Source organism: Haemaphysalis longicornis, unplaced genomic scaffold, assembly GCF_048455015.1.
Source record: "Haemaphysalis longicornis isolate Haplotype H1 unplaced genomic scaffold, Haemaphysalis longicornis Haplotype H1 scaffold_6, whole genome shotgun sequence".
In the NCBI taxonomy this organism is placed as follows: Eukaryota; Metazoa; Arthropoda; class Arachnida; order Ixodida; family Ixodidae; genus Haemaphysalis; species Haemaphysalis longicornis.
Genome location: NW_027526407.1, coordinates 97,696,560 through 97,721,949, shown reverse-complemented (window position 1 = coordinate 97,721,949; position 25,390 = coordinate 97,696,560). Strand labels below are relative to the sequence as shown.

The 25,390-nt window shown below is 51.8% G+C and overlaps 2 protein-coding genes across 3 annotated transcripts in view; one reads left to right on the top strand and one right to left on the bottom strand.

Moving 5' to 3' along the window:
* Nucleotides 1-185: 185 nt before the first annotated feature.
* On the top strand, nucleotides 186-18,104 carry LOC144143156 (neprilysin-1-like). The gene is made up of 4 exons (XM_077674959.1): nucleotides 186-312; nucleotides 1,125-1,354; nucleotides 4,117-4,518; nucleotides 16,316-18,104. The coding sequence occupies exons 1-4, from the start codon at nucleotides 186-188 to the stop codon at nucleotides 17,699-17,701; spliced, it is 2,145 nt and encodes a 714-aa protein (XP_077531085.1). The 3' UTR covers nucleotides 17,702-18,104.
* An 868-nt stretch (nucleotides 18,105-18,972) lies between these two features.
* The window catches only part of LOC144141074 (uncharacterized), a 34,823-nt gene continuing 28,405 nt past the window's right edge, over nucleotides 18,973-25,390 (bottom strand). For both annotated transcript variants that reach the window (XM_077672588.1, XM_077672589.1), the window contains exon 4: nucleotides 18,973-21,241. In XM_077672588.1, the coding sequence (XP_077528714.1) occupies nucleotides 20,363-21,241 (879 nt within the window). In that variant the 3' untranslated portion in view covers nucleotides 18,973-20,362. The remainder of the gene's footprint in view (nucleotides 21,242-25,390) is intronic.

The following is a 25,390-nucleotide window of genomic DNA, read 5'->3' as shown; positions in this document are numbered from 1 at the left end:
GGTCAAAATTAATCCTGAGCCCTCCACTATGGCGTGCCTCATCGCCTGCGTTGCGTCGGCACGTTAAACCCAACAATCAATCTATACGCTTCATTTCAGCACCTTGTATTTTACACAGTTATGATTTTATTAGGTTATCGTTTCAGTTTATTTTTAGAAAGTGTGGAGGGGTATACGTGGTTTTCATGTTTCTTTCAGACTGCTTGGCCAAATATGTGGAGCTCCACCCACTGCCCGAGCCCCCTGCGGACGTGCGTGTCAAGAATGCGCGGAAGTACCTCCGCAACTTTTTCACGGAAGCGGGTCGCCAGGGCAAGCGAGTCCGCCTGCCGAAGAATGCGCAAAAAAATAAACCTGTGGAGTGAGCGCAGGCCTTCACGTTACTTACTACACATTTGGCAGCGAGTGTCTGCAGCCATACGTGTATCTATGCATGACAACTTGCACACAGAGGAGACAAATTTATGCATCGTTATTTTGTCGTGGGCTCCGAGCTATAAAATTACTCATTTGGACATGGCGGCTTTTGCTACTGAATGTTCCGATTCATGTGCTGCTCAAGACAATTATATGTTCCGAGTATTTTTAAAATATAGGTCAGGTATATAGTGCTACACTGGGCTCAGAAATGCTGCTACGGCCGCCATCCTGTCATTCTACGACCCAGCAGGTTTTCATTCCCGCCATTTTCACCGCCGTACCCGGCAGCTTTGTGCCCACCATTCGTCCCGGCCTACCCAGCAATTCTGTACCCACCATTTTCACCACCGTGCCCAGCAGTGCCCTGCCCACCTAAGCACCCGGTATTCAGTATGGCGGGGATCCCACTACAATAATTCACTATTTTGGCCGGCAGCAGCTTCCGCCACGCCCGGCGTGGCGGGATTTCGGACAGGGATGACGGAACACTCGCGGATGCGCCGCTCGCCCTAGACAGTGGCGCCGAATTTCCCTCTGGTATATATTAGTATGAAACTTTATGCCTGGAGACTGCTCCGACCAGCGTCTGTATTAGGTATTGTGGTGCGATTGTGAGCGAGTCCGCTGCGCACGTCGGCGCAAAAAGTTCGTTTGCCCGCGTTCAACCCCGGCAATTGTCTTTTTTTTTTACTGCCTTCGCCCAGGCCGTAACTTGTACGAGAAGTTCAACGAGTGGGTGAGCCCATGCAACGACTTCTACAGCTACGTGTGTGGCTCCACCAACTGGTATCGGGACAGTCAGCGTATCGACACTCGCCCCTACCGCATACACAGCCCGGGCCAGCTCATGCTCGACCTGGCTGACTTGGAGAGGCGTCTGTACCGGCTGCGCGCCAAGCAGTACCGGGAGCAGCCAAATGTCTTCACAAACCAGGTTAGCGCAGAGGAACTCTAGTTACCTTTTCTTGTAATATAATTCACTGACTTAAGGAAAGCTATTTGTCGTAACTGATTGGTTTGAAAACATTCCAGCCAATGTGGTGCAGAAGCTGAGACATTACGCCGCTAACTAAGCGGTTGGAAGTATAATTGAAATAATAAAGTTTGTGTTCAAACCGCTCAAGCTAAGCCCGGGCTACTCTGCTTACAATCGTGGAGGACTGCGGTTTTAATTTGACCACCTGTTCGTTTACGTTCACCGACCAGATTTACGGGAAATCCCACAAGGTGAAGTAAGCTACGACGAAGGAAATTTTGGCATTCACCTTGATGCATCCATCTACGTGCGCTGAAATCTCGACACACTGGCGCTTTCACTTCTCGCCTCCGTCATAAAAAACGCCTTCTGGTCCGGAATCAAGCCCACTTCCTTGGCCTCAGTAGCACAACGCTTTCCCCACTGAGCCACTGTGGCGGGTGAGGGTACGATGTGGTCGCCCTCGAAATTTTTTTCATCGCTAGCATGTAAAATGATAACGATTGTTATACTTAACATCGACGTGCTTTAAAGTACACAAGATGGTATAAAACTTTCCGCGTTAGCCGACGAGTAGCTTGGGCGCATTAAAACACTGTTCGAGGACGAGGACATGTAACGTACACGGGAGGTAACTTAGAATGAATACAAATGCAAGAAATAGTTCAAAAATAGACAAAATGATACAATCAGGAGTGTTAACAAATAGATATTACGAAATAGAGCATTTAACTAAAAAGAAAAGCATATGAAAGACAGAGTCCCACAATAATCACCGTCCGGGCCGGGCGATGCACCTTTTGCCTGCCCCAAATACAAGTCTTTCTTTTGATGATTCGTTGAAGTCTCTGACTCATTCTTACTGCACTGGTCGGCGAAAGCCGCACATCAGACGGCCACCTCCTTCATCCCCTGGGCCCTGTAGATTCGGTGGGGTTGTTTGCTCGCTTGGGTCGACTTCCCATATCTTCTCACAGCGCACCCAATTAAGCAAACGGTGAAAACGAGTGTTTCTATTAGACTTCAACGGGCTTTAAAGGAGCCATGAAGAGAAAATGCAACTTCGTTTAATTTGAAAGAACTAGAATTCAGTATCTTACTCAGCTCCATTACAGCCACAAAAGTTGTTTTTTAACGAAAAAAATGCAAGAAGTATTGAAAAACTTTCAAATTTCGCGCCACAGTGACGTCTTATGAGCAGAGTGACGTCGCATGAGCCAGCACTAAAAACATAATTTTCAGTGCGTTAACCGCACGTTAGCATTCAAGTGATGCGGTCAAATGGAACTAGAAGCCCCATTACAGACTTACAGTCATGTGTCGTCGCGACAGGTCAGTTAGGCGGCCGCCAATCGCACAAACAATGTTCCGTGACGTCATAGAAAAGTTGCGGGAAATTTTCCAGGGAGTCGCCACTGCTGCACACGTTTTCTTTAATATCTCCGTTATTTTTTCGAAGATTGCGATGATATTGGTATCATTGTTATCGGGACTAAGCAGTCTTTCTAATAAGCCCAACTTGTATGTTGTCTTCATGGCTCCTTTAAAACGCAAGAGATGGTCTAAATTTTTACCTGATAGGAGACGAGTAGCTTGGATGTATTACAGATAATTTGAATTGTAAGTTTCTATTTTCTTTCGGCTATGCAGCTTTCATGCTTTGCAGTCTTCCACGAAATGCAAAATACTGCGTGGAAATGTTTCTTTAGGTCTCGTATACAGGTTTACAACGCGTGGACATCATCGCTCCATAATCACACGCCCAGTCGCATAACGCTGCGTGCAAGTCAAACAACTGCGCTAGAATGAAGATTGCACGCCGGTCTGTAAGCAACAAATTTGGGGAAAGGAGGCAGTTTTACAGATTGGATGGTCGCATCGAGTTGATTACGCAATTTCACTGCGCGCTAGAGTTAACTCGTAACACACACGGAACAAAGCATTCCGCGAAAGGGAGCTTTACACTCCTTGCAACAAGCAAGTACTTTCGCCACAATCGGCACCCTTGCATATGGCAAATTATCACAGGAAGTGAAAGTAGCTTAAAAATTTTAATTTTGCGCTAGATTGTTTTGACCTACTTATAACGTTTTTCTGTCTACGAACTGAAGGCTAAGATTCCCTTTTTAATATATGGAGGTGGTACACAAAGCAGTGTGTGTACAGTCGCCCCAATTTAAGCCCGTCAGTGACACCTGTGGGAGCACACCTGCTCCTTCTCGTTACAGCGAGAGTCGTACCTTTTAACTATCCTCTTATCGCAAATATTCTCGTATGCAGCATCCTCATTATTATATGGTTGACTTCGCCGTATCATTAGAAATACTTGCGCTTCGTTATCTACTTTTTAAAGTTCAGGCCGGGGTTATCATCACACCAAAACTACGTGTTTGTAGCACAATTAAAACTCCTTGTCGGTGCTTCGTTGCACCTCCTTTGTCTTCTATCACTGCTCTCACGAAGGTATTTTGTCAGCCGAGCACAATTCACACACGGAAATTTTCCGCCCGCATTTTAGATTCCGTAAAGCAAACCCATTTTTATCTTCTTACCGGCCGGCAAAACCTGCAATGGTCAGAAAACACACGCTTCATGCGCTGTGACTTATTTGCCGAATTTCGTGTCTTGGAGGTCAAAATGACTGCAGTTCAGCCTCATAAAGTCTCCAATAAAATGGCATTACGGTGTCTATACACTTGAGCTTTCACTGTCCTTTACAGTTGCTGTTCTTCCTGAGCAACTGCACCCGGCCGGAGAAGAATGAGTCGGCGTGGGTCACGCTGAAGAAAATCTTCACCGAGAACATGCTGGAAGGGTGGCCCTTTAAGAAGGACCCCAAGGTTCTGCGCATCTCGGACACGTCCATGGTACTGGACAAGTACCTCGGCCTGTTCGCCTTCGTCAAGGTCACCCTGCGCAAGGAATTCGAGGACGACGATTACGAGGTGCATCTCGAGGCGCCCGACACTCCACTCAAGCGGCACCAGCTGCTCTACCCGAACGAGTCGGTGGCGGACTACGCCAAGAGGGTGCAGCGGATCCTGTTTATCTTCACAGACGCCAGCATGGCAAAAGCTGCCGAAGACATCGTGCAGCTGGAACAGAGGCTCTTACAGCTCAAGGTAAAGATGGAATGTACCGCATTCGACGTTTGTCTGCGGTGGTAAACCGTACCATTGCTCAGACCGTGAGCTTTCTGGGGGTTCGCAAAAACGTTGTATTCGGCGAAGTCATCCAAAGGAATTTGAACTGGTTAATGCTTTGTTTGTACTTGGGAGGAGGAGAAATAGCGAGGATATGCCCTTTCGCTTCTTAACCCGTTTAAATATAGAAATAGAAAGGCAGGGCAAAACCTATGGGAGCCTCACATAGTTTTGCCAGGTCCTCAGAACAAGAGGTGCCAGAAAATCGCCAAAAGCAGCGAGGAGAGTCGCCACCTTGAACTCAACATTTGAAAAGTCGCCACAACGCTCAACATTTTGCGATTCCATGTAGGGTTGCCAGCTGGGCGATTTTTGACTGGCCCGGCCCCTATTTTTTTCGACAGCGGGCCGGTTGTCGGTCCGTTTACGCACGTAAAATCCCAACCTTTGGAACCCTGTTTAAGCCCCTTTAAAACCGGGCGTCATTGGGCGGTTTTTGGGCCATCATGCCTGGATTTTTTTCTGCGTTTAATAAGCGCCAATTGAGCAACTACGACGGTAGCTATGTGTTGTTACGAATCGGCCAACGCCGCCGTATTTTCCCGCATCAGCCACCACGTGGGAATCGACCACGTGCGCCCGCGTGTCGGTGAATCGTACTTTCGTGTCTCGCCATGCCGGATCAGTCACCTCGCTTTGCAACGCGCCTCCGGCGGCTGCCAGCGGCACGCCCAGGCATTCTCCACGACGTTCGCCACACCCTTCAGGCACCTGCGCGTCGGTGAGTCCCGCCTTGACATCCCCGGCTCAGACGTTTCGCTATCGGGCGATCAACATTCGATAGCGCGACCCCGGCACCTTTCAAAGACACTCTCTCCCCCCCCCCCCCCTCTCGGACGCCACATGGGATGAAGCCATGGATGACTCACGAACTATGAAAAGAGCGTGTGGGTGTCTGTGATGTTCGTGGCGTGTTACTCTTGGGGGCGTTTTTTGGGTATAAATAGAAGCAGCACAAACGCTGAAATTCATTCCTGTCTGAGCAGCGAATCCATGCGGTCGCTCTGCTCGTGTCCTGTATTGTAACCTCGCCCGTCGGGGCATTGTATGTTTTTTTTTGGCTTCGGCTCACCTCTCGCTATGAAGTAAACAGTTACGTTATCCTACTGCTCTGGACTTCTTCACGGCTGCAACAGCGGCTGGCCGCTCGCATCATACACGCTACCCATCTTATGTTGGAGGCCACGGAGAAAGGATCGGGCGCCCCCGCCCGGTCGCAACAGTGTCGAGAAGCTACGCAAAGCATGCGAGCAGAGAAAATATTCGGGCGAGCGCGCTTCCTGTGATGGAGGGGACGAAGGGGAAGAAGTCAATGTTTTATTCACTTCAGCACAATGAAATGACTCCGTGGCAGCGGGTGCCATAGTATTACTAGTATTACATAGTATTGCGCAAGCACGTACATATGAACATCAAATACATTATGCGATATGCATTGCACACTTTTTTAACGTTCGTTTCGTGGGTTCAGGTGCAAAGAAGATCTTTTAATGGACGATACGTGTGCGGTTACTTTTCAGTGCACCACGTTCAGAGCAATAAGCAAAAGTTCAGTCGCTGCCAGGAGAAGCGTTACGCTGATTTCTCTCTAGAAATACACCAATTAAACCTTCTAATACGCACCCCCTCCCCTGCCCCCCGCCCCCAAGAAAAAGGCCGATGTTTTTTTTGCGGGAAACGTGGAAAGCCTATTTCTATGGCATGCGCAAGAGAAGGCAGTAAGTTCCAGGAGTAGCTCAGCTTGATTACAAATATTGCTCGTTTGCTACGGTTCGGAAAAATAAGTTCTTTTCCATTGTCTTCTGAGAAAGCTTATATTTTACTTATCATCATAATCATCTCCGACTTGCGTTCGCTGCACACTGTTTTTGACCGCTTTTACTGCCTCCTCACATTTCCTGACCAATTATAATTCGTACAAAACACTCCCCCCCTCCCTCCCAAATGGTACCTCGAGCATCCGTGAACAGCTTAAACATCACACTTCAAACTGATGGCCTTGCTTGAATTCGACGCGATTTTAAGTCAGATGATGGATATATTGTAGTGAAGATTAGCAGCTATGCTCCGCAAAAGCATCGGAGGCGTCATTACCCACAATAGGTCATGTTGACCAGTACGAGCAGCGTCATCATCGGCAAACAGACTGTCGGAAATCCTCATCGCCATCGCCTAGAACGACGGGGTTCACTCGGACTGCTTCGCTCGGCTCGTGTCTGCTTCCCTGGTCCGCGATTCCTGACCTCTCGCCTTCAGAAAGATCTTCGGCAATAAATCACCTTTCAAGTGGTGGAGGAGCCGGGGTCACGCCTTAATCCTGGAACTCCGGAGCCGGAAGTTACCCTCGGCCATGAACAACCAACCGAACGAGAGTGCTACGCCCTCATCGCCGACGGTGATGTGCTACGGTGCTATGCAGCGAGAACCTCCATTCTTCAACGGAACCGATAATAACGACGCCGAGGATTGGCTGTCCGTGTATGAACGCGTAAGCACTCATAACCGATGGGACGACGCCATGAAACTGAATGACGTCGGCTTCTCTCTGAAGGGCGCCGCCGAGTTATGGTATGGGAACAACAAGCGCGACTGCCGGACCTGGTCTGAGTTCAAGGTAAAGTTCCTTGCGGCCTTTGGCCGTTCAGCGGTGCGCAAGCTTGAAGCGGAGCAGCGTCTGCGTGTTCGAGCACAGCAGGCTGGCGAGAACTTTATTAGTTATATTGAAGACGTCGTGGACCTATGTAAGCGCGTCGACCCATCTATGGCGGAAGCTGATAAAATCAAACATATTTTAAAAGGCATAGATGACGACGCCTTCCAAATGCTTTTGTCCAAGGACTTGAGCACGGTTGCCGATGTCGTCAAGCTGTGCTTAAGCTTTGATGAGCTGAGGAAGCAACGGGCCCTCACTCGAAAATCTCTTGCACGGGATGGCTCTGGGTTGAGTTTGGCAGCGATTTCCGCCGATTCCGCGCTCCTTACGCAACTTAAAGACTTCGTGCGTGAGGAAGTGGCGCGACAGCTGTCCCTCCTACCCTCCACGACGACGTCGGTGTCCGCGCTAGAGCCTGCCCTCAGAGATGTCATCCGGGGTCAAATTGCTGAAGCACTTCCGCCGCCGCCTCCGCAGTACGTGCCAGTAGCTGCGCCAGTCACTTATGCCGAAGTCGTCACCAGACCATTGCAGCAGCCTGCCGTGACGTTCCAGCCGACATTCCCAGTTCGACCTCGCGTTCCGCCCTCGGTGCTTCCTCAACCTCAGTTCGTGCCGCAACCCCGGAGTGTATGGCGTACACCGGACAATCGCCCTATCTGCTTTGCGTGCAGAATGCCTGGGCACGTTGCACGCTATTGTCGTCGTTGTCCGCCGTCAGCCTGGAACTCTGCGCCTGCAGACTTCACTCAGTCGCCTCAAGTCCATGTGACGCCACGCTCGTCGTTCCCGACCTCCTCTTCGAACCGCGCCACCTTTACCGACCACCGTTTGCCGTCACCACGCCGTCGCTCGCTCTCCCCGATGCGGCGCCGTCCTGGTCCCGGAGATACGGAAAACTAGTCGCCGCAGTTCCTGAGGCACGAACTGCGTCTACGTCGAAAAGTCCAAGGCCTCATCCCCTTCCGTTCCCTACCAATGTCATCGATGTTGTTGTTGAAGGCATTCGCACATTAGCTCTGGTCGACACAGGAGCCGCCATTTCCGTTATTCACGCTGATCTCTGCCGTTCCCTTCGCAAAGTAAAGACGCCTCTGGATGGACTATCACTCCGAACCGCAAGTGCACAACATATCGAGCCAGTGGCTGCATGCACGGCTCGGGTTGTTATCCAGGACGTCGTGCACCACGTTGAGTTTATAGTGCTTCCGGCTTGCTCCCACGAAGTAATATTAGGATGGGACTTTCTCTCCCGCAATAACGCAGTGATTGACTGCGCACGCGCACAAGTGGAACTTTCAGCCTCTTCTGACGCATTTTTTGACGACGACCATCCCATCCACGCTGCTAAACTTGTCGTGGCAGAAGACACTCACATTCCGCCCTGTTCTTCTGTATGTGTGCCTATATGCTGTGTGTCTGTGACTGACGCCACGGCGCTGTTTACACCATCTGACACGTTTCACCGCCGCAACCTTTTTCCACTGCCGTTTGCCGTTCTGGATTTCCACTCCGGGGGAAGCGCCATGTTCATCACGAACACATCGACCGTACCGTGCGCACTCCTAGAAGGCGAAACTCTTGGAAGTCTAGAACATATCGATCCTGGCCTTATTTTCAACGTTGCGGATGGCGTGTCACACATTGACATCGACGGACTGAATCCGTGTTCGTCAGATCCAAACTCAGCGACTGACGTGTTTCGTGCCTCCGTGGATGATGCTCTAGACAGCACCCAACAAGCTCAACTTATGGCTCTACTTCAGCGATTCCTTTCGTCTTTCGATTTGTCGCACAACGCCCTTGGTCGTACGTCCACTGTGGAGCACACAATCGACACTGGAAGCCATGCTCCCCTTCGGCAACGGCCGTATCGCGTCTCCCCAACCGAGCGTCGCACCATCGAGCAACACGTCGATGACATGCTCCAGCGTGGCGTTGTTCGACCCTCAAGCAGTCCCTGGGCATCTCCTGTCGTTCTCGTTCGAAAAAAAGATGGCTCTATTCGATTTTGTGTAGACTATCGCCGCCTCAACAAAATCACGCGCAGGGACGTCTATCCTCTCCCTCGCATAGATGATGCTCTGGACTGCTTGCAGGGGGCAGAATTTTTCTCGTCACTTGATTTAAGGTCCGGGTATTGGCAGGTTCCTATGGCAGACGGTGATCGCTCGAAAACGGCATTTGTCACACCTGATGGGTTGTACGAATTTAATGTCATGCCGTTCGGGCTGTGCAACGCCCCTGCAACATTTGAACGCATGATGGACAATGTTTTGCGCGGCCTCAAGTGGAAGATCTGTCTTTGCTATCTAGACGACATTGTCATCTTTTCCGCCGATTTTCAGACGCACCTTCACCGTTTGGAGCAAGTTTTAACATGCCTTTCACGGGCTGGGCTCCAACTTAACCTGAAAAAGTGTCGTTTTGCCGCCACGAAACTTACCATCTTGGGTCACGTTGTGTCCAAGGACGGCGTGCTTCCCGACCCAGCCAAGCTTCGCGCTGTCGCCGAATTCCCGAAGCCAAACAACATAAAATCCCTTCGGAGCTTCATCGGGCTTTGCTCGTACTTCCGGCGCTTCATTCGCAACTTTGCTTCCATCATTGAGCCATTGACGAAGCTCCTCGGTGGTGCCCGTGACTTGCCTGCCTGGTCTCCGGCCTGCGACCACGCGTTCCATACTTTGCGCCGTCTCCTTACATCGCCACCCATACTTCGACACTTCGACCCTACAGCGCCCACCGAACTTCATACTGACGCCAGCGGAGTTGGCCTTGGGGCTGTGCTTTGCCAACGTAAACAAGGTTTCGACGAATATGTCGTCGCCTATGCCAGCCGCACCCTAACGAAGCCAGAATCCAATTATACAGTTACCGAGAAGGAGTGCTTGGCCATCATCTGGGCGCTTGCTAAATTTCGACCATATCTGTACGGTCGCCCATTTGATGTGGTCACTGACCACCACGCCCTCTGTTGGCTGTCTTCTTTGAAAGATCCGGCCGGTCGTCTGGGGCGATGGGCGCTTCGCCTCCAAGAATATGACATACGAGTAAAATACAGGTCTGGTAAGAAGCATTCGGACGCCGACGCTCTCTCCCGTTCACCCGTACCTGCTAATCTATCGGACTCTCCGGGTGACCTGGCTTCCCTTGCTGTGACTGACATGGCAGCTGAGCAACGGAAGGACCCATGGATTGTTGCCCTTGTCACCTCGCTCACCAATCCTTCCCAAGCTGTAACGACAGGCGCTCTCCGTAGGCAAGCATCTCACTTTGCAGTACGCGATCAGCTGCTTTATCGACGCAACTACTACTTGGATGGCCGCAAATGGTTGCTAGTGATTCCACGGCATTTGCGGTCCGATGTTTGTGCCTTGTTCCACTCTGATCCCACATGTGGCCATGTCGGCCTACTCAAAACCTATGAACGTTTGCGTCTTCGTTACTTTTGGCGCGGGATGTACAACTTCGTGCGAAAATACGTTCGATCCTGCCAAGATTGCCAACGCCGAAACTCGCCGGTACCTCACCTCTGTGGTCCGTTACAGCCGCTGCCTTGCCCAGTGAAACCATTTGACCGTGTGGGCATTGATCTGTACGGACCGTTACCCTGCACAACCGCCGGCAACCGCTGGGCTATAGTTGCCATCGACCACTTGACGCGCTATGCTGAGACCGCCGCTCTACCAGCTGCTACCGCACGGGACGTCGCCTCGTTTCTCCTGCGGCGTTTTATACTCCGTCACGGTGCGCCTAAGGAGCTGCTCAGCGACAGGGGCCGCGTATTTCTGTCTGACGTCGTCGCGGAGCTTCTTAAGGCATGCAGCGTCATCCATCGAACGAGCACTGCCTACCATCCGCAAACGAATGGCCTCACGGAGCGCTTCAACCGTACCCTCGGGGACATGTTGTCCAAGTACGTTGCGTCTGACCATGGAAATTGGGACCTTGTACTCCCTTACGTGACGTACGCCTACAACACCGCCATACAAGCGACGACGGGTTTTTCTCCGTTTTTCCTCCTATATGGGCGGGAGCCATCGTGCATGCTGGACACGATCCTTCCCTACCGCCCTGATGTATCCGAGTGCACGCCGATTTCTGAGGCTGCCAAACACGCCGAGGAATGCCGCCAGCTTGCCCGTTCTTTCACCACTGAAGAGCAGGAGCGACAAAAGTCCATCACGACTGGCGAGCCCGCACCCGTCTTCGGTCCCGGTTCTCTCGTGTGGCTCTGGGTACCCACCAGGACTCCTGGCCTGTGCTCGAAATTCCTGTCGAACTACCAGGGTCCGTACCGTGTTGTTGAACGCACTTCCCCGGTGAACTACGTCGTCGAGCCGCTAACACCTTCCCAGGATCTCCGACGCCGTGGACGTGACACAGTGCATGTTGCTCGTCTCAAGCATTATTATGACCCGCTCGTCTCGCCATCACCTTGAGTCGCCAGGATGGCTACCCTCTTTTCCGGGGGGTGATTGTAGTGAAGATTAGCAGCTATGCTCCGCAAAAGCATCGGAGGCGTCATTACCCACAATAGGTCATGTTGACCAGTACGAGCAGCGTCATCATCGGCAAACAGACTGTCGGAAATCCTCATCGCCATCGCCTAGAACGACGGGGTTCACTCGGACTGCTTCGCTCGGCTCGTGTCTGCTTCCCTGGTCCGCGATTCCTGACCTCTCGCCTTCAGAAAGATCTTCGGCAATAAATCACCTTTCAATATCAAAAAAAGGGGCATTACGTGTTTCGGATTATGCAGGTAAGTAGAAGTGTACGCTGGTGTGTTTTAAGTCACACTAATTTCTTCGGACCTGTTCTTTCTTGTGACATATCGTTCCCATTTGCTTGTTCTGACTGGCTTCTACTTTTATCTTGATTATTGAAAAGCACGGGACGACCAAATAAGGCCCATTTCTTAAATGCAAGGTGTCAGAAGAGCCCAGAAATATATAATCATTAGCGCTCGAAAGAGCCAGAATGATGCCGAGTCGCAGCACTAAAATTTCAGTCACAATAGGCCTCTGAGAGTCGCCAGTTTGGCGACAAATCGCCAAACCTGCTGATTCTGCTCACATGACGCATAAAAGCGGGAACACACTTTGGCGATGACAAGGCAGGATCTTATCCTTTGCCTGGTGTTGAACGTCGCGTGAGAGTACTTCATATGTCCAATATGAGGTACTTCGCAGAAGATTGCTTTACAATCACGCCTGCGAAGTTCAAACGACCACTGTAAACTTGCCCTGAGAGTGCTCGAAAGCGTTTCATGCATACACTACAAAGTAGGTGACTAGTAGATTCGTCAGATTCGGGTTCGCCAGCAGGGTTTGTTTGTTTACTCTACCGACCCATCAGGTTTGAGAGTACAACAGAAGGCACCATTACAAAATATTCCATAAATAAACGCGATAAAATTGTAATGTGGGTAACGGACAAACCACAAATGTAGTTGTAACAAGGAATCATGAATGTTCGATAATGTGTCCGCAATGTAGCTTTAAGTTTCTTGACGCACAGTTGTCGAAGCATTTTCCGCTGATATTAACTCCATAAGGCAATATCTGCAAATAATAAATGTTTCGTGTATTTTCTATTAATGCGGAACTGCCTTTTTATCCAGCCAGGTTACATGGTACCCTCTCTGCAAAGAACGCGAATAGTTGCCGAAATTTTGTCTCGTTGCCTCTTCTTCTGTTTAGCAACGCTTCTTCTGTTTTGAAAGATTGTGCTGAACACATAAAAAAGCACGCATGACACCATAGTGTGAATAACTTGTGCCTAATTGCCAAAACTGCATTCTAATTGCCTCTAACATCACCCGTAGAAGCCAGCATTAAAATGAGGCAAAACATCCTTGCGTGGCACCAGCGGCTAATGCCCAATGTAATTAAGGCGCCCGCATGTCGTGACAAGCGCATCTGCTCTTTTCTAATGCCTTATAAATTGTAGGCCTTATGAATTAGCACCACTCTGTTGTAACATTTTAAAATGCTGGCAGGGTGGCTTAATACTTTAAAATATCTGGTGTTAGCCTGTGCGTCACACAGCGGCTTGCTCCCGCAAGAGAATACTGACGCCACTTCGCACTTCAGAAGTAAAGGTAGTTCAAGGTAAAGGTGAAACAGCACTTCCCCTGGCACTGAAATATGTCATTCGATGGACATAGCAATGGATACAGTACCCCGTGTAATTGGCCGTTGCGTAATTATTAGGCTTAGGCGATATTTTATTTTCAAACACTGCAGGTTGCACTGCAGTCCTACCGGGAGAAATGTTAGTGTAGTTGTTTTAGTAGCATTCTTTTTAAAATAACAAACATTAGTGCACTGAAAGATTAATTGTGGTAGCACGTTCCATTCTGCAGTTGTGCGGGGGAAATGTGACATCGTAAAACGGTTAAATCAACTACACTAAGCACGTACAGCTGTAAACAGATTCAATCTGGTTTATCTAAGCACTGCAGAATTAATATACATGTTTATACGTGAACCGATTATATTATTATACGAAGGAAAAAAAGTCAGCTTTTTAGTCTGGTGACGCAGGTGGAGCGGTTCGCAAGTTCAAAAGTTTCAAAGTTCGAGATAGTCGAATGATCGGTATGTCGAACCAATAGCGCGACATTCAATTCTGTTTTAACTCAAACAGCACAATGCAAAAATTTTGAATAACTTTTTGAAGTGTTTCGAAGTCAGAAAAAGCAAGATTTGCAACGCGGTTTTCCATTAGCGGCGGCGGGCTTTTCTGCTCTGCTACGTTGGCGTGCGGCTGAGGAACGTGCTTTTGAGAAGCGTCCCTCAACATTTTGGGAATTGCGCCAACTCCGGCCTTGTGCTTCTCTCTTCCCATTGTAATAATGTCGCGCTCACCCTATCCCGGTCAATATTCTATAGATAAAGACTAACTACATACTGTCATACATACCCCGTACCTGTTCTTGTAAGAAATGGCGCGAAAGTTGATGCTTGTTTAAAGCCTGTAATACTCTCTTTATGTCTGCATCAGAAATAACCAGATGAATTTGTCTAGCTTGGCACTCCGGGACATCGAAATAAAGCTTTCTTGTAAAAAAAATCCCCCCACCTCCCCGAAGGGGATCGTGCGGAAATGCGAATGCATTGGGTGCACAGAATTCTTCTTTGCGGTATCGTTGCCGCGAGGGATTAGACTTCACCGACTTCCATCGCTATCAAGGCGCCAGTCGGCAAGCAGTCACGGAGAGGGGCGCGCGCTCCCTGCATTTATATGCGCAGCGAGCGGAGAGGGGTACGCGGAGAGGAGAGAGAGACCCGCGCCAGCCGGCGCGCGAGCTCTCTCTCCGCCCCGAGATCCGCGATGCGAGCGCCCTCACACGCCGAGCGCGCTCCTCCTCTCCCCTTGCCCTCCGCTACTCCGCACCTGCTCCGGTTGCTAGGCGCGCGCCACAGCTGTTGCTAGGCGCACGCCGCTCAACGACGCAAGACAACCCGCGGCTAAGCAATGCATTCGCATTTAAAAAGTGTTGCGCTGCGGTACTTGCCAAGCTGGTAGGCGGACCGTGAGATATCATGCACTTTGGCGAATTTTGGTCTCTTGATGCGAACTTTTAACAGCAGAGCTATTTCAGCCCAGCTTTATGCTGCCGTCGCACGAACACACCTCGCAGAGCGATGCCGTCACTTCGGGTTGCGTAGCGGCCCCTGGCGCAACTATGCATACTTTTGCGTTCGCTTCACACGCCTAGGCATGGCTTCGCCGAGCATTAACGGCGCCGGTCAAGCCGTGACGTCACTGCGCAACACGTGGTATAAAGGCTGGTGTACAGTGACGCCGACGAAAGGAGGGGGGCTACAAGCTCTGCTGTTTCTCCAGCGATGCAGGAGTACTGCATGTCGCGCAAACTTTTATATGAAATGCACTTCGGTGAACCATGGCGTTAACGGCGCAAGTGGTTTTTGGAAACAAAATGTGTCTGTTGTGATTGCTGTCTCGTTCCAATTCATGGGTTGTTGAAGTTTCTTTCGCCGTTTGGTGTGGTATCTGAGTCATAGTTGAAATTAAAATTGACAATGCACTTTTTTCTTGCGTGATGAACTCGCTCATTTAAAGCCATACACCACGGAAAGGAAAGAAATATCATCGCACTAAAATGCATTAACAGCGGCATTCAAAAAGCGCACAGGAGAGAAGGGAAATCGCGGGGCATTTTTTTTTATTCGGTTGACTTGACAACAAAACTTTTCAAGGAGTCAAAAGCTATCCAGTGGCTATTTAGAAATGCACGGATGGCACCCATATTTCTCAATGCCTCGGCGCGAAAGAAAACGATGTTGTGACCATGCGCGCTGCGCAAACAGGACTTGTGCGCAGCTATTGTGCGCCCCCTCATGACGACACTGTTCAAAAAACGTCAGGTTTCTTGTAGTACCTTAGTTTTACCAGGCTTGCTGGCGTTGGGACAAAATTTTCCGTACTGTACCTGTATTAGGGGAATTCGTGCTGCAGTAAGACATTAATTGGTTAGTGCCAAACTGAGATTGCAAGGTTTGCAAGGTGTTGGAGACGCACCGCTGAAAAAAATTCACCCCACCTCCGCGAAAGGAATCGTGAGGAAATGCAAAGGCATTTCTTTTGCGTGAGAGTACTTTACTTGACGGCCACGTTGTACTTGACGGCCACGATCACTGCCTTGTGGTCGGTAAAGTGCACAGCCAAAGGGTCTTTGAGAAGCATGCGGGCGTGGGAGACTGGGCGAGCGTCGAGAGGAGAAGCACCGAAGCACCGCGCCTACCCTCGCCTACACTCTCCCACACACGCTGGAGCTCCGGCAAGCTCCCGCAATGCGAGCGCCCTCACACGCCCGAGCGCGCTCCTCCTCTCCACTCACTCGCCGCTGATCCGCCCGCCCACCTGCTCCAGTTGCTAGGGGAGAGGAGGAGCGCGCGCGCTCGCAGCTGTTGCTATGGGAGAGGGGGTGAGAGCGGAGAGATAACACCTGCGGGCGCGTGGACGCCGCACGGCGCCTGACATGGCTCGACTAAGAAATGCATTCGCATTTAAAATGCCTCTATTCTGCAGATGCCGCGGAGGTTCCTGCCCTACGACAACCGGACAGCCACCATCAAGGAGCTGCAGCGACGCAACACCTGGCACTGGCTTACCTACCTGAACTTCCTGCTCGAGGACGCTGGCGTCCAGTTCCACCGTCAGTCCAGCGTGGTCGTCCTGGACCGCGAGTACGTCGGCCGCCTGGCCCTGCAGCTCAGCAAGTACTCCAGCAAGACACTGTTGAACTACCTTGGCTACGCGTTGCTTGTCAAGTTCTCGCCGCTTCTGCCCAGCGACGTCGACTCGCTCGTGCCGTTGAGCCACAACAACCACATCGCAACGGTGTCACACCGCCTCCAGGGATGCGTCCACATGCTGGAAGACCTGTGTCCCTACTGGGTTCGTAAGATGGCACGGATGACGCTCAGCCGGGAAAACGTCACCACGCCACGCTGGCACTACGACGAAGAGATGCACAAGCTCGTCTACCTGGTACGGGAGAGTATGAAGCAGACCGTGCAGCTTGCGACGTGGCTGAGTCAGGCCGAAGTGGACGCAGCGTCGAAGAAGCTGGAGAAGCTTCGGGTCGACTTCCTAGCTGCACGAGAAACGGAGCAGCAGGTGAACGCTTACTACCCGCAGTTCGTAAGTCCGTTCCCTGCTGACGACGCGCTGCTTGGCTACTATAAGCTCCTGAACGAGACGATGTCCTTTTACTGGATCACAAACTCTTCGTTCGACATGGATGCGCGCTACCAGGTGTCATCGCTTGTGGCGGGAGAGGTTGAATACATCGCGGAGCGAAACCTGCTGTTCATTCCACACGGTCTAATCGCCTTCGCCAGCCATATCTCGGACACCTTCGATCCCCTCTTCGTCCCATTTATTGTGCCGGCCATTTTGCGAGGGATGTTCGCGGCCATCGACCGCCGAGGATCGACCGTAAACGTTCAAAACCAGGTGGTGAACTGGTGGTCGAACTCGAGTCGATCCAAGTTTGCGTCTAAGCTGCAATGCTTCCAGGACCAGTACGCCGCGGAGATGCAAGATCACTTCGGCCTGGACATTGACGACGAGTTCTTCATGGACGAGAACGTCGCGGACAACGCTGTGCTGCACCCTCTGCACGATGTGTTCCGCAAGGCCATGCATCTTGCCCGACGAACGCCGAGAGATTCCCGAGTTCCAGGGTTCGAGTCATTGACGGTAGACCAGCTGTTCTTCGTCAATTATGCGGCAGCCCACTGCGACGGCTTCAACGCCAATAGATTTAGGCGACAGGTTATTTACAAGGACTGCGTGCCTGCGGACCTGCGAGTAAATGTGCCCCTCAAGAACTACCCCAAATTCTCTGAAGTGTTCAAGTGTCAAAGAAATGCGCCCATGAATCCGGAAAACCGCTGTGAACTTTGGTGAACTAATCATACAAAATGCGGGCGTTCTTATAGCCCTCTTGAAATTGCATTTTTTGTGGGCTAGTAAATTACCAGAGAGGTAGGAGGGCGTAATCATAAGGATAATGTATTGAATGTATGCATGATAACTGGCTGTCGCCGCTTTCATGGGGTAAGGTATTTAGGACAACCTGGGAACCTACAATTAAAGCTTAACTCTACGCATTTACACATTTGCCGAGTTCCATCTGTTTTGTTTTGCTGTGTAGGTGTGGTTTGTAAAGCGCCAGGTGAAAAAAAGATAAGTTGCTACCCACCCCCCATTCACATTTGCGTTCACGAAAAATCCACATCGACAACGTTACCACATTGTTTAATTCTCGTTTAGGAAATCATAACTGCGCGTCATTTATTCCAAACGTTTTTACTAATAGCATCCTCGATTAACCGCACCGGTGCACACCGGGGCACACCGGTGCGCCTTTTCATCCTCGATAAACCGCACCGGTGTGCACCGTCCGTCCTCGATAAACCGGGGTGCACCGTCGCGGGGCAATTTTCGGTTGCACCGCCGCGCACCGAGAGAGTCGACGGTGCGCCGGCGTGCAGTCCCGAGATGCATCGCGGACGATGCCGGCAAAGGAGCTTCCTCCGCCGTCTGCTGCAGCGACGGCGCATCGCCGCACTCGTGTCAAGGCGGACGGAGCTGTGTATTGTTGCTGACAAGGATGGCGTGCTTGTGAATTCATCGGGCAACGATGCGACAGTCTCCGAACGGGCGGTAACAACGGCCAGTGATTGTAAATGAGGACGCGAACTTAGTGTACTTCAAAGACGGTTGCATGCATTGCCCGAAACTTGGGGATTGACATTCGTTTCGTTCGATCGAATTATCATGAACTGTTACCGGAGTGCCTAGACGATGAAGACCTACTTGTTTTGCTGTAACGGAAGGGCGGAACAAAAACGAAGATTAGAAGCAGCTTGTATGTAGCTGTTTAGTGGAAGCGGTGGCGGTACGTTGTTCCGCATGTGTGACGGATTTAAGTTGTGCGTACATATAATCATTGGCCTTCAATGAATACCACTTTCAAATAGCGTTGTGTCTCATTACAGTGCTGTATTGTTACTTGTGAACGTTTTTATGAGTTGATTTCTTAGATTAAGAGATGGCGCCTGGGTAGAACCGCCCCGTTTGTCCTCGATCAACGCTCCGTGCCGGTACGCACCGTCGTGGGGCACTGTGCACCGCGCCGGTTTTGGGGGCAACACCGGTGCGTGTTTATCGAGGACGCTATAAAACACTGTTGGAATAGTGAACCGTGACCCACGATCCCGAGCCGATGCGCGCTAGGGGGAGAGACGCGTTGCGGTGAAACCGGTCCGGCGCTCCGCTGGTTCGTCGGCGCCCTCTAGAGATGGCCACACCGGTCCGTGCGTGGCATAGGCGCCATGGATGCAAGAACATGTTCGCACGGAAGACAGAGAGAGAGAGAGAGAGAGAGAGAGAGAGAGAGAGAGAGAGAGAGAGAGAGAGAGAGAGAGAGAGAGAGAGAGAGAGTACGATCTGAGCTCAGGTCTGGGTGACTTCGGCGGAACAGCGGCCGCAGGGGACCACATTTATCCAGGTGGGGAATTTGTTGCCGCGGGCCGTGAGTGCCTGCCTCGCTGCGCGAACATGTTCGCACGGAAGACACAGAGAGAGAGAGAGAGAGTCCGATCGGAGCTCAGGTCTGGGTGACTTCGGCGGAACAGCGGCCGCAGTGGACCACATTATCTCAGGTGGGGAATTTGTTGTCGCGGGCCGTGAGTGCCTGCCTCCCGGCGCGATCACTACAAGGACGGCGTGATTCCTGGATGCCGAAGAGCTTTGTGCTCGCATGCTTTTGAAGTTGCCAAATGCCGCTGTGCTTCGGCAGTGCAGTCTTTGTTCTCGTATCAGCGAACCTCGCTGGGCTGCCGCAAGTGCGGCCCACGTGGTTTACATGCCGGGAACGGGCGTGGTGGTCTCCGCCGGAGTGCTGACAAGGTTACACCTAAAACTCCACACATTACACAATACCGGCAATGCAGTATTTACCGCTTGTTATTTTGTAGCAAGCTTGATAGTTGCCCTTAAAACACAACACTTCTCCAGGAAAGGGTGCCGTTCATAGCATTACATTCAAGAAGCCCCATTGACAGGCTTAGTGCATTTGAAAGCATCAGTTACACACAACTGAAGAATAAATAACAAAAATGAACGATTCGAAGCGGTGACAAAATTCCTCATCCGGAGATTACTGATCGGCCTTCTAAAGGAACACATGTCGGCCGCATCAGTTCAATTTCGCGGCACCATGCTTCGTGCTTATATAAGCTGTTTTGTACAATCAGACCTTGCGCCGAAATGATTACATGGACTTGCGTGAAGAAAAAACTCATTTGCGTTCGCTCCTCGACTGTTTTTTTTACCTCTGTGTGGTCTGCAGCGTTGCAAGTCGTGTATGCTCTGCTTTGAGCCGCTTTAATGCCTACGTAACACCGGTTCAGGAATATTTGTCAATTATTCCACACTCTCCGACTATTTGCAATGCTTCTGTAACACACATCAATCCATGGAGGCATCCGTCTCTACTCATCTCGCTGCAACGTTCACTGCTGCCGTAAACAGCTATAAAGAACACAAACTCCGCACAGTTAATCACACAATACTAGACACGCTGCACCTCCCAGTTCTTCTCGAAATCTCCGCGCAGCACAGGGAGCACGACAGGATGCCTATCCTCACGTTACTTGCGTTGCTCTTCAAGAAAAGCCGTATTTCGGCCGAGTTTGTCGCCACGTAACTAAGCGATGGCAGTGACTGCAGCAGGTCGACGAGGTCCTCTTCGTTCAGTCCATGGTGCTCAAGCGGGTGTTCCAGACGCAGCTCCACGTTCTTCAGAGAGGTGAGCGACGTCTTCGAAAACCCGCGGGAAAGAAACATCCGGGAGACCTCGCTGGAGCCAAGTTTCAGGTACTCAAGCTCCGGACATTCGCACAGAAGACTCTGTAATGTCAGTGGTGTCGCCCAGGTGACCCGCAGTGCCACGAGGTTTCTGAACGCACTCGACTTGACTTCTTCGTCGAGGACGTGGCAGTGGTCGAGAGACAGAAGACGCAGCGTCTTCTCCCCGGTCTTGGCAACCTTCTGAAGTTCGACGTCCTTAAAATTCTTGAGACTGAGAGCACACAAATCAAACTTCTTGAGCGCTGGTACGACACTTGAGAAAGGGCAAAACTCGGTGGTGTCGGATTCGAACGTGACAGCGAGTTTGGATGGTCCGGAGAAGTCCGTTAGGGCATGGAGAGTGTCCGGAGAGTCGGCAGCGAGGTACACGAGGGCTGCATCGGGACACCATTCAGCGGCGCTCTTCACGTGGTCTCCAGTGGCCGGAGTGAATGATTCTATGCGGCTGTCCTGACCATATACGTGCCCGCCAAGAACAAGGACGAGCTGTTTACCGATGGTGGCACGCAAATCCTCGTTCTCCTGGGCGGCGTCCAAAGTGGGTAGAATATCAGCTGTCAGATATTGCACCTGCACAAAAAAGAAAGCGAACTCAGGTACGTGTATCCTCCACAAAGTTCGAAATGGTTCGAATTACAGGGAGTATTGGGAACGGATCGCTGTTTTGGAGTAAGCCGAAACTGGCTAAAACTCACCAAGGTCAAATAATAAATATTTTTTGAACCACGGAAATCATTACATTTACGTAATTTGTCATACATTTCGGTTTAACTACATCTCTCATATTGCGAATAACCTCGAAAGACGATAACGTTCCGGCCAGGGGGGGAGGAGGTCCAGGCCGCCCCCGAAACTTACGCTTGCCGAAAAATGACATGTTGTTCGGTCGTTCGGCGCAGTCTCTGTTCATTTTTATTTTAACACGGAAGTGTTTTATGCCGGGATACAGCAAGATGTGAATGACGCCATATCCGTCACGGAAAAGGCGCCAGTACAAGGGACACTGGAGAAACCATGAAAAAGTTTCGTTGACGCGGATGCTGCTTCCGCTTGGAGAGGTGAAGCTAAGTAGCGCATCATGACGCTAACCAGCGCCAACAGTTGGCGCCTGGATCGGGCAGCGTAAGCTGTGTTGTTTCTCAGTGCGATGACCCGTAAACGCGCCGCAGAAAGGCAACGACGTCGACGGGCGAATGCCGCGAACGTGCGCTTGCGGGAAGTGGAACGCGTTCGCGCATTTGCGGTCCAAGCGGCGAGATCTGTCTCTCGTGTTCCACAAGCTGAGCTCGTCGCAACGCAACAGTCGGCTCCACACGCGACGGAGCATGACCGAAGTCATCGCATCCTTGTCGAAACGACCCGCCTGCAGGAAGTCGTTCGCCAAACACACCCACAAGATAGCTCCCGACCTTCAAATCATGCTCTTTTCTGTGCAGAATTCGCTGCACATTTCAGGTTGGTGTTTTACCTACTCATATGAGAGAGGAATCAACCACAGTTTTTTAGTTTATTTTCCCGGTGGCAGAACTACAAATAATTTCATCTTTAGGTCGCGATTTCCTCAAGGGTAACGAGGCCATGCACGCCGCTGCCGGGGCTTATTCACACCAGGCCGTTTCCCAGGGGGGACAGAAACCCTCGTCATCATCATACGAGAGGCGTGTGAGTGAGTGAGTAAGTAAGTACTTTATTGAAATCGCCTGCTGTGGTGTCACTACTGCAGTTCCATGACGCGCCCTAACTCATCCTGTCAAAGACCCTTCACTCGGCAGCCGCCTCTCTCTGCTCCCTCGAGGTCCTTGAGCCGCCCCTGGATGGGGGCCGAGCCCTGTCGGCTTTCGACCGTCTTCTGCCTTTCAAGGGCCACCAGGATCAGCTGGACGGCCTGGAGTTCGCCGTTCTTGTCGTTTCCCCTCGCCGCAGCCTCGAACCACAGCGGGATCGTTATTGCTGTTGGCGCTTCGCTGGGCCTTGCCGTACAGTCTCACAGCAAGTGAGCTTCAGTGGCTCGCGCACTGACAAACTTTGCACGTGTCGTCCTCGTGCTGTTCCGGGCACACGTATTTTATGATGACCGGGGTCCGTAGCGAACCCGTCTGCATCCTCCTGAGCACCATCGCCTGTCGGGTCGGGTCGGGTGGCGCCATTCTCCTCCTGCTTAGCCTGTATTTCTTCGTTATTTCGTATATATGTACCTAGCCTATCCTTGCTTTCTCTCCACCATTTCGCAGACGGGTTCGCTACGGCGGCGCGGCCTATTAACTCTGGTGCGGTCGAGTTCGCCGTCTCATTGTGGTTTTCGTAACGTTCCGAGACTTCGTTCCCGGCGTGGGCCGAAAACCACTTAACTGTCACTTGTCTGTCCTTGAGGTCCAGCGCGGCGAGCACCCGCACTGCTCCACAACATGCTCTATTTTTGGCATAGTTTCTCACTGCACTCTTAAAGTCACACATCACGATCTCGCAGTCCGGATCTGAGATGGCTAAAGCAATCGCCACCTCCTCCGCGCACCGCGCCTCCTCCGTGCGTCCGCTCGTCGCGGTGATCGTGCCGCCGCTCTTGGCGTCGATGACCACCGCTGTGAACGCCTCGCGCTCTCAAAACTCTGCCGTGTCGACGTACTTCGTCCCCGACAGCTCCGGGCCGGGGACGACCATTGCCTTGGCTCTCGCCGCTCTCGGTTCCCGGTTGTGTTCGGGGCTCATGTTCTTCGGAATGGGATAGACTGTCGTTCTCCTTCGTACCTGGCTCGGGATCCCTCCCGTGCTGCCGTAGCCGTCCTTAATCGAGTTGGTGCCTACGCCCAGTCTCTTCGGGATGGCTCTTCCAGTTTTGGTTTCCGCGAGCCGCACGAGCTGCGCGGCTCTCTGTTCCTTTCCGATATCCCCGAGCGTGTTGTACACGCCGAGGTCAAGCAGCTTCTCGGTGCTCGTGCAGTCGAGGAGTCCGAGTGCCATCTTGTGGGCCTTGCATCTTACTGCGTTCGTCTAGCCGCCGGTCGTACGTGGCTGCCACGTAGTTCCTCTCTTGATCTCCCCCACCTACCCTCGGTGCCTCCTCCCAAGTGTCTTTATTACCGTCGACTCAATTACATCCTTCGTTTCTCGCCATCCTACACGCCTGCACGCAGCAAAAACAGTGCAAAGAAGCCGGACGATAGGACGGGGAAGTTGCCTAACCCGGGCGCTGTATTCCTCCTGCAATGAACTTGTTCCTTGATATGATTGATTGATTGTGGGGTTTAACGTACCGACGCAACGCGGGCGATGAGGGGCGCCGTAGCGGAGTGGTACGTGCGCCGAAATCTCGTACACACGGGCGTTCTTGCTTTTCGCCTCCATCAGAAAAGCGGCCGCCGCGACCGGGAATCGAACCCACGACCTCGTGTTCAGCAGCGCAACGCCTTAGCCTCTGAGCCACTGCGACGGGTGCACTGGTTCCTCATGCTCTATTTCTCTTCCTCTGTCGCCTACCGCGTTGTCCTGATCTGCAGCTACTCGTACTTTTCCCCGTACCACTGGACGAAGAGAGCCTGCCTGTATGGTTACGGATCGGCTCCTTCTTCAACGGCTTTTAAACCGTGTTCGCTACCACCCACCTTCTTTTAGTGATACCCCGCTGCTTGCTAAGCGCCCCGCTTCATTTTAATACCCGATTTCCCCAGTTTCATTGATCCGCGGGGCTGTTTAGCCCCATCACCGCCACTGCTGCCTTAGGCCTCGCAGCTATCATGTCGGCGCCGCCGGCGCTACTGCGGCCCCCTGTGCTGGACTTGCAGCCGGCGTCGCTACAGCCTTCTGCGTCTACAACACCAGTCATCACCACGCTGCCCCCATTGACCACGGCTTCGCCGCCACCGACCCAGAATGTGACCGTCCCTCGATCACCGGCGCCAGCCCCCTACGACCACAGTGCTCGTGACTCCTCGCGAACTGATTTTTCGCAAGGAGACCACGACGACGAGGAAATCTACGACGCCGAAATGTCGGCCCCCAACGAAAGTTTGCCACCGCGCCACACCGAGGAGGGCGTTGACGACGACGGAGACGAGGGCTGGATCGTCGCGGGAAGGAGACTACGCCGACGCACCGCACCGAAAGTGGGTGAGCCGGCTTCTGCCTCTCCCGCAGCCTCAAAGCAGCATCAGAGTAGTTCTAGCTTCGCTAGGAAAGTTACCACGCGACTGAGCAAGGCAGCGCGCCTACCCGTGCAGCTACCGCGCGGCGAAACCAAAAGTATCCTCCGCCCGAGAGGCGGACTCAACGTAGCTCGCACGGAGGCCAAGCGCCTAATGTTGGCCATCTTTAAGGCCGCGGGGACCACCATGCAAGAGTCGAGTCAGGACACCATTTGCACAAACGCCACACAGAACGTCATTATAGTCAGTACACCCAGCGACGACAGAGCTAAGAGGTACGTACAGATAAAGCAACTCCAGATAGGCAACGCCGAGTACGAAACGTTCGCGTACGTATCGGCCCCCGACGGCACTGTAAAGGGCATTATCAGAGGGATAGATACGTCCGAATCGTATCAGGACTTACAAGCCAACATTGTCAATGCGGCCAACCCACTAGCGCTCGAGGCGCACAGGATAGGTAACACCTCCACAGTGATAGTGGCCTTCGATGGCAGCAAGGTGCCCAACTCCGTCAAGTACGGCGCTATGATAGTCAAATGTAGCCTATATCGCCAACACCACGAGTTCTGCCGTTGCT

Bases quoted from the DNA above. Each gene is read 5' to 3' on its own strand.
- LOC144143156 (XM_077674959.1), top strand. From the start codon at position 186: ATGTTTCTTTCAGACTGCTTGGCCAAATATGTGGAGCTCCACCCACTG. The intron at 313-1,124 runs GCAAGCGAGTCC...GCCTTCGCCCAG, and splicing joins CACGGAAGCGGGTCGCCAGG to GCCGTAACTTGTACGAGAAG. The intron at 4,519-16,315 runs GTAAAGATGGAA...TCTATTCTGCAG, and splicing joins AGAGGCTCTTACAGCTCAAG to ATGCCGCGGAGGTTCCTGCC.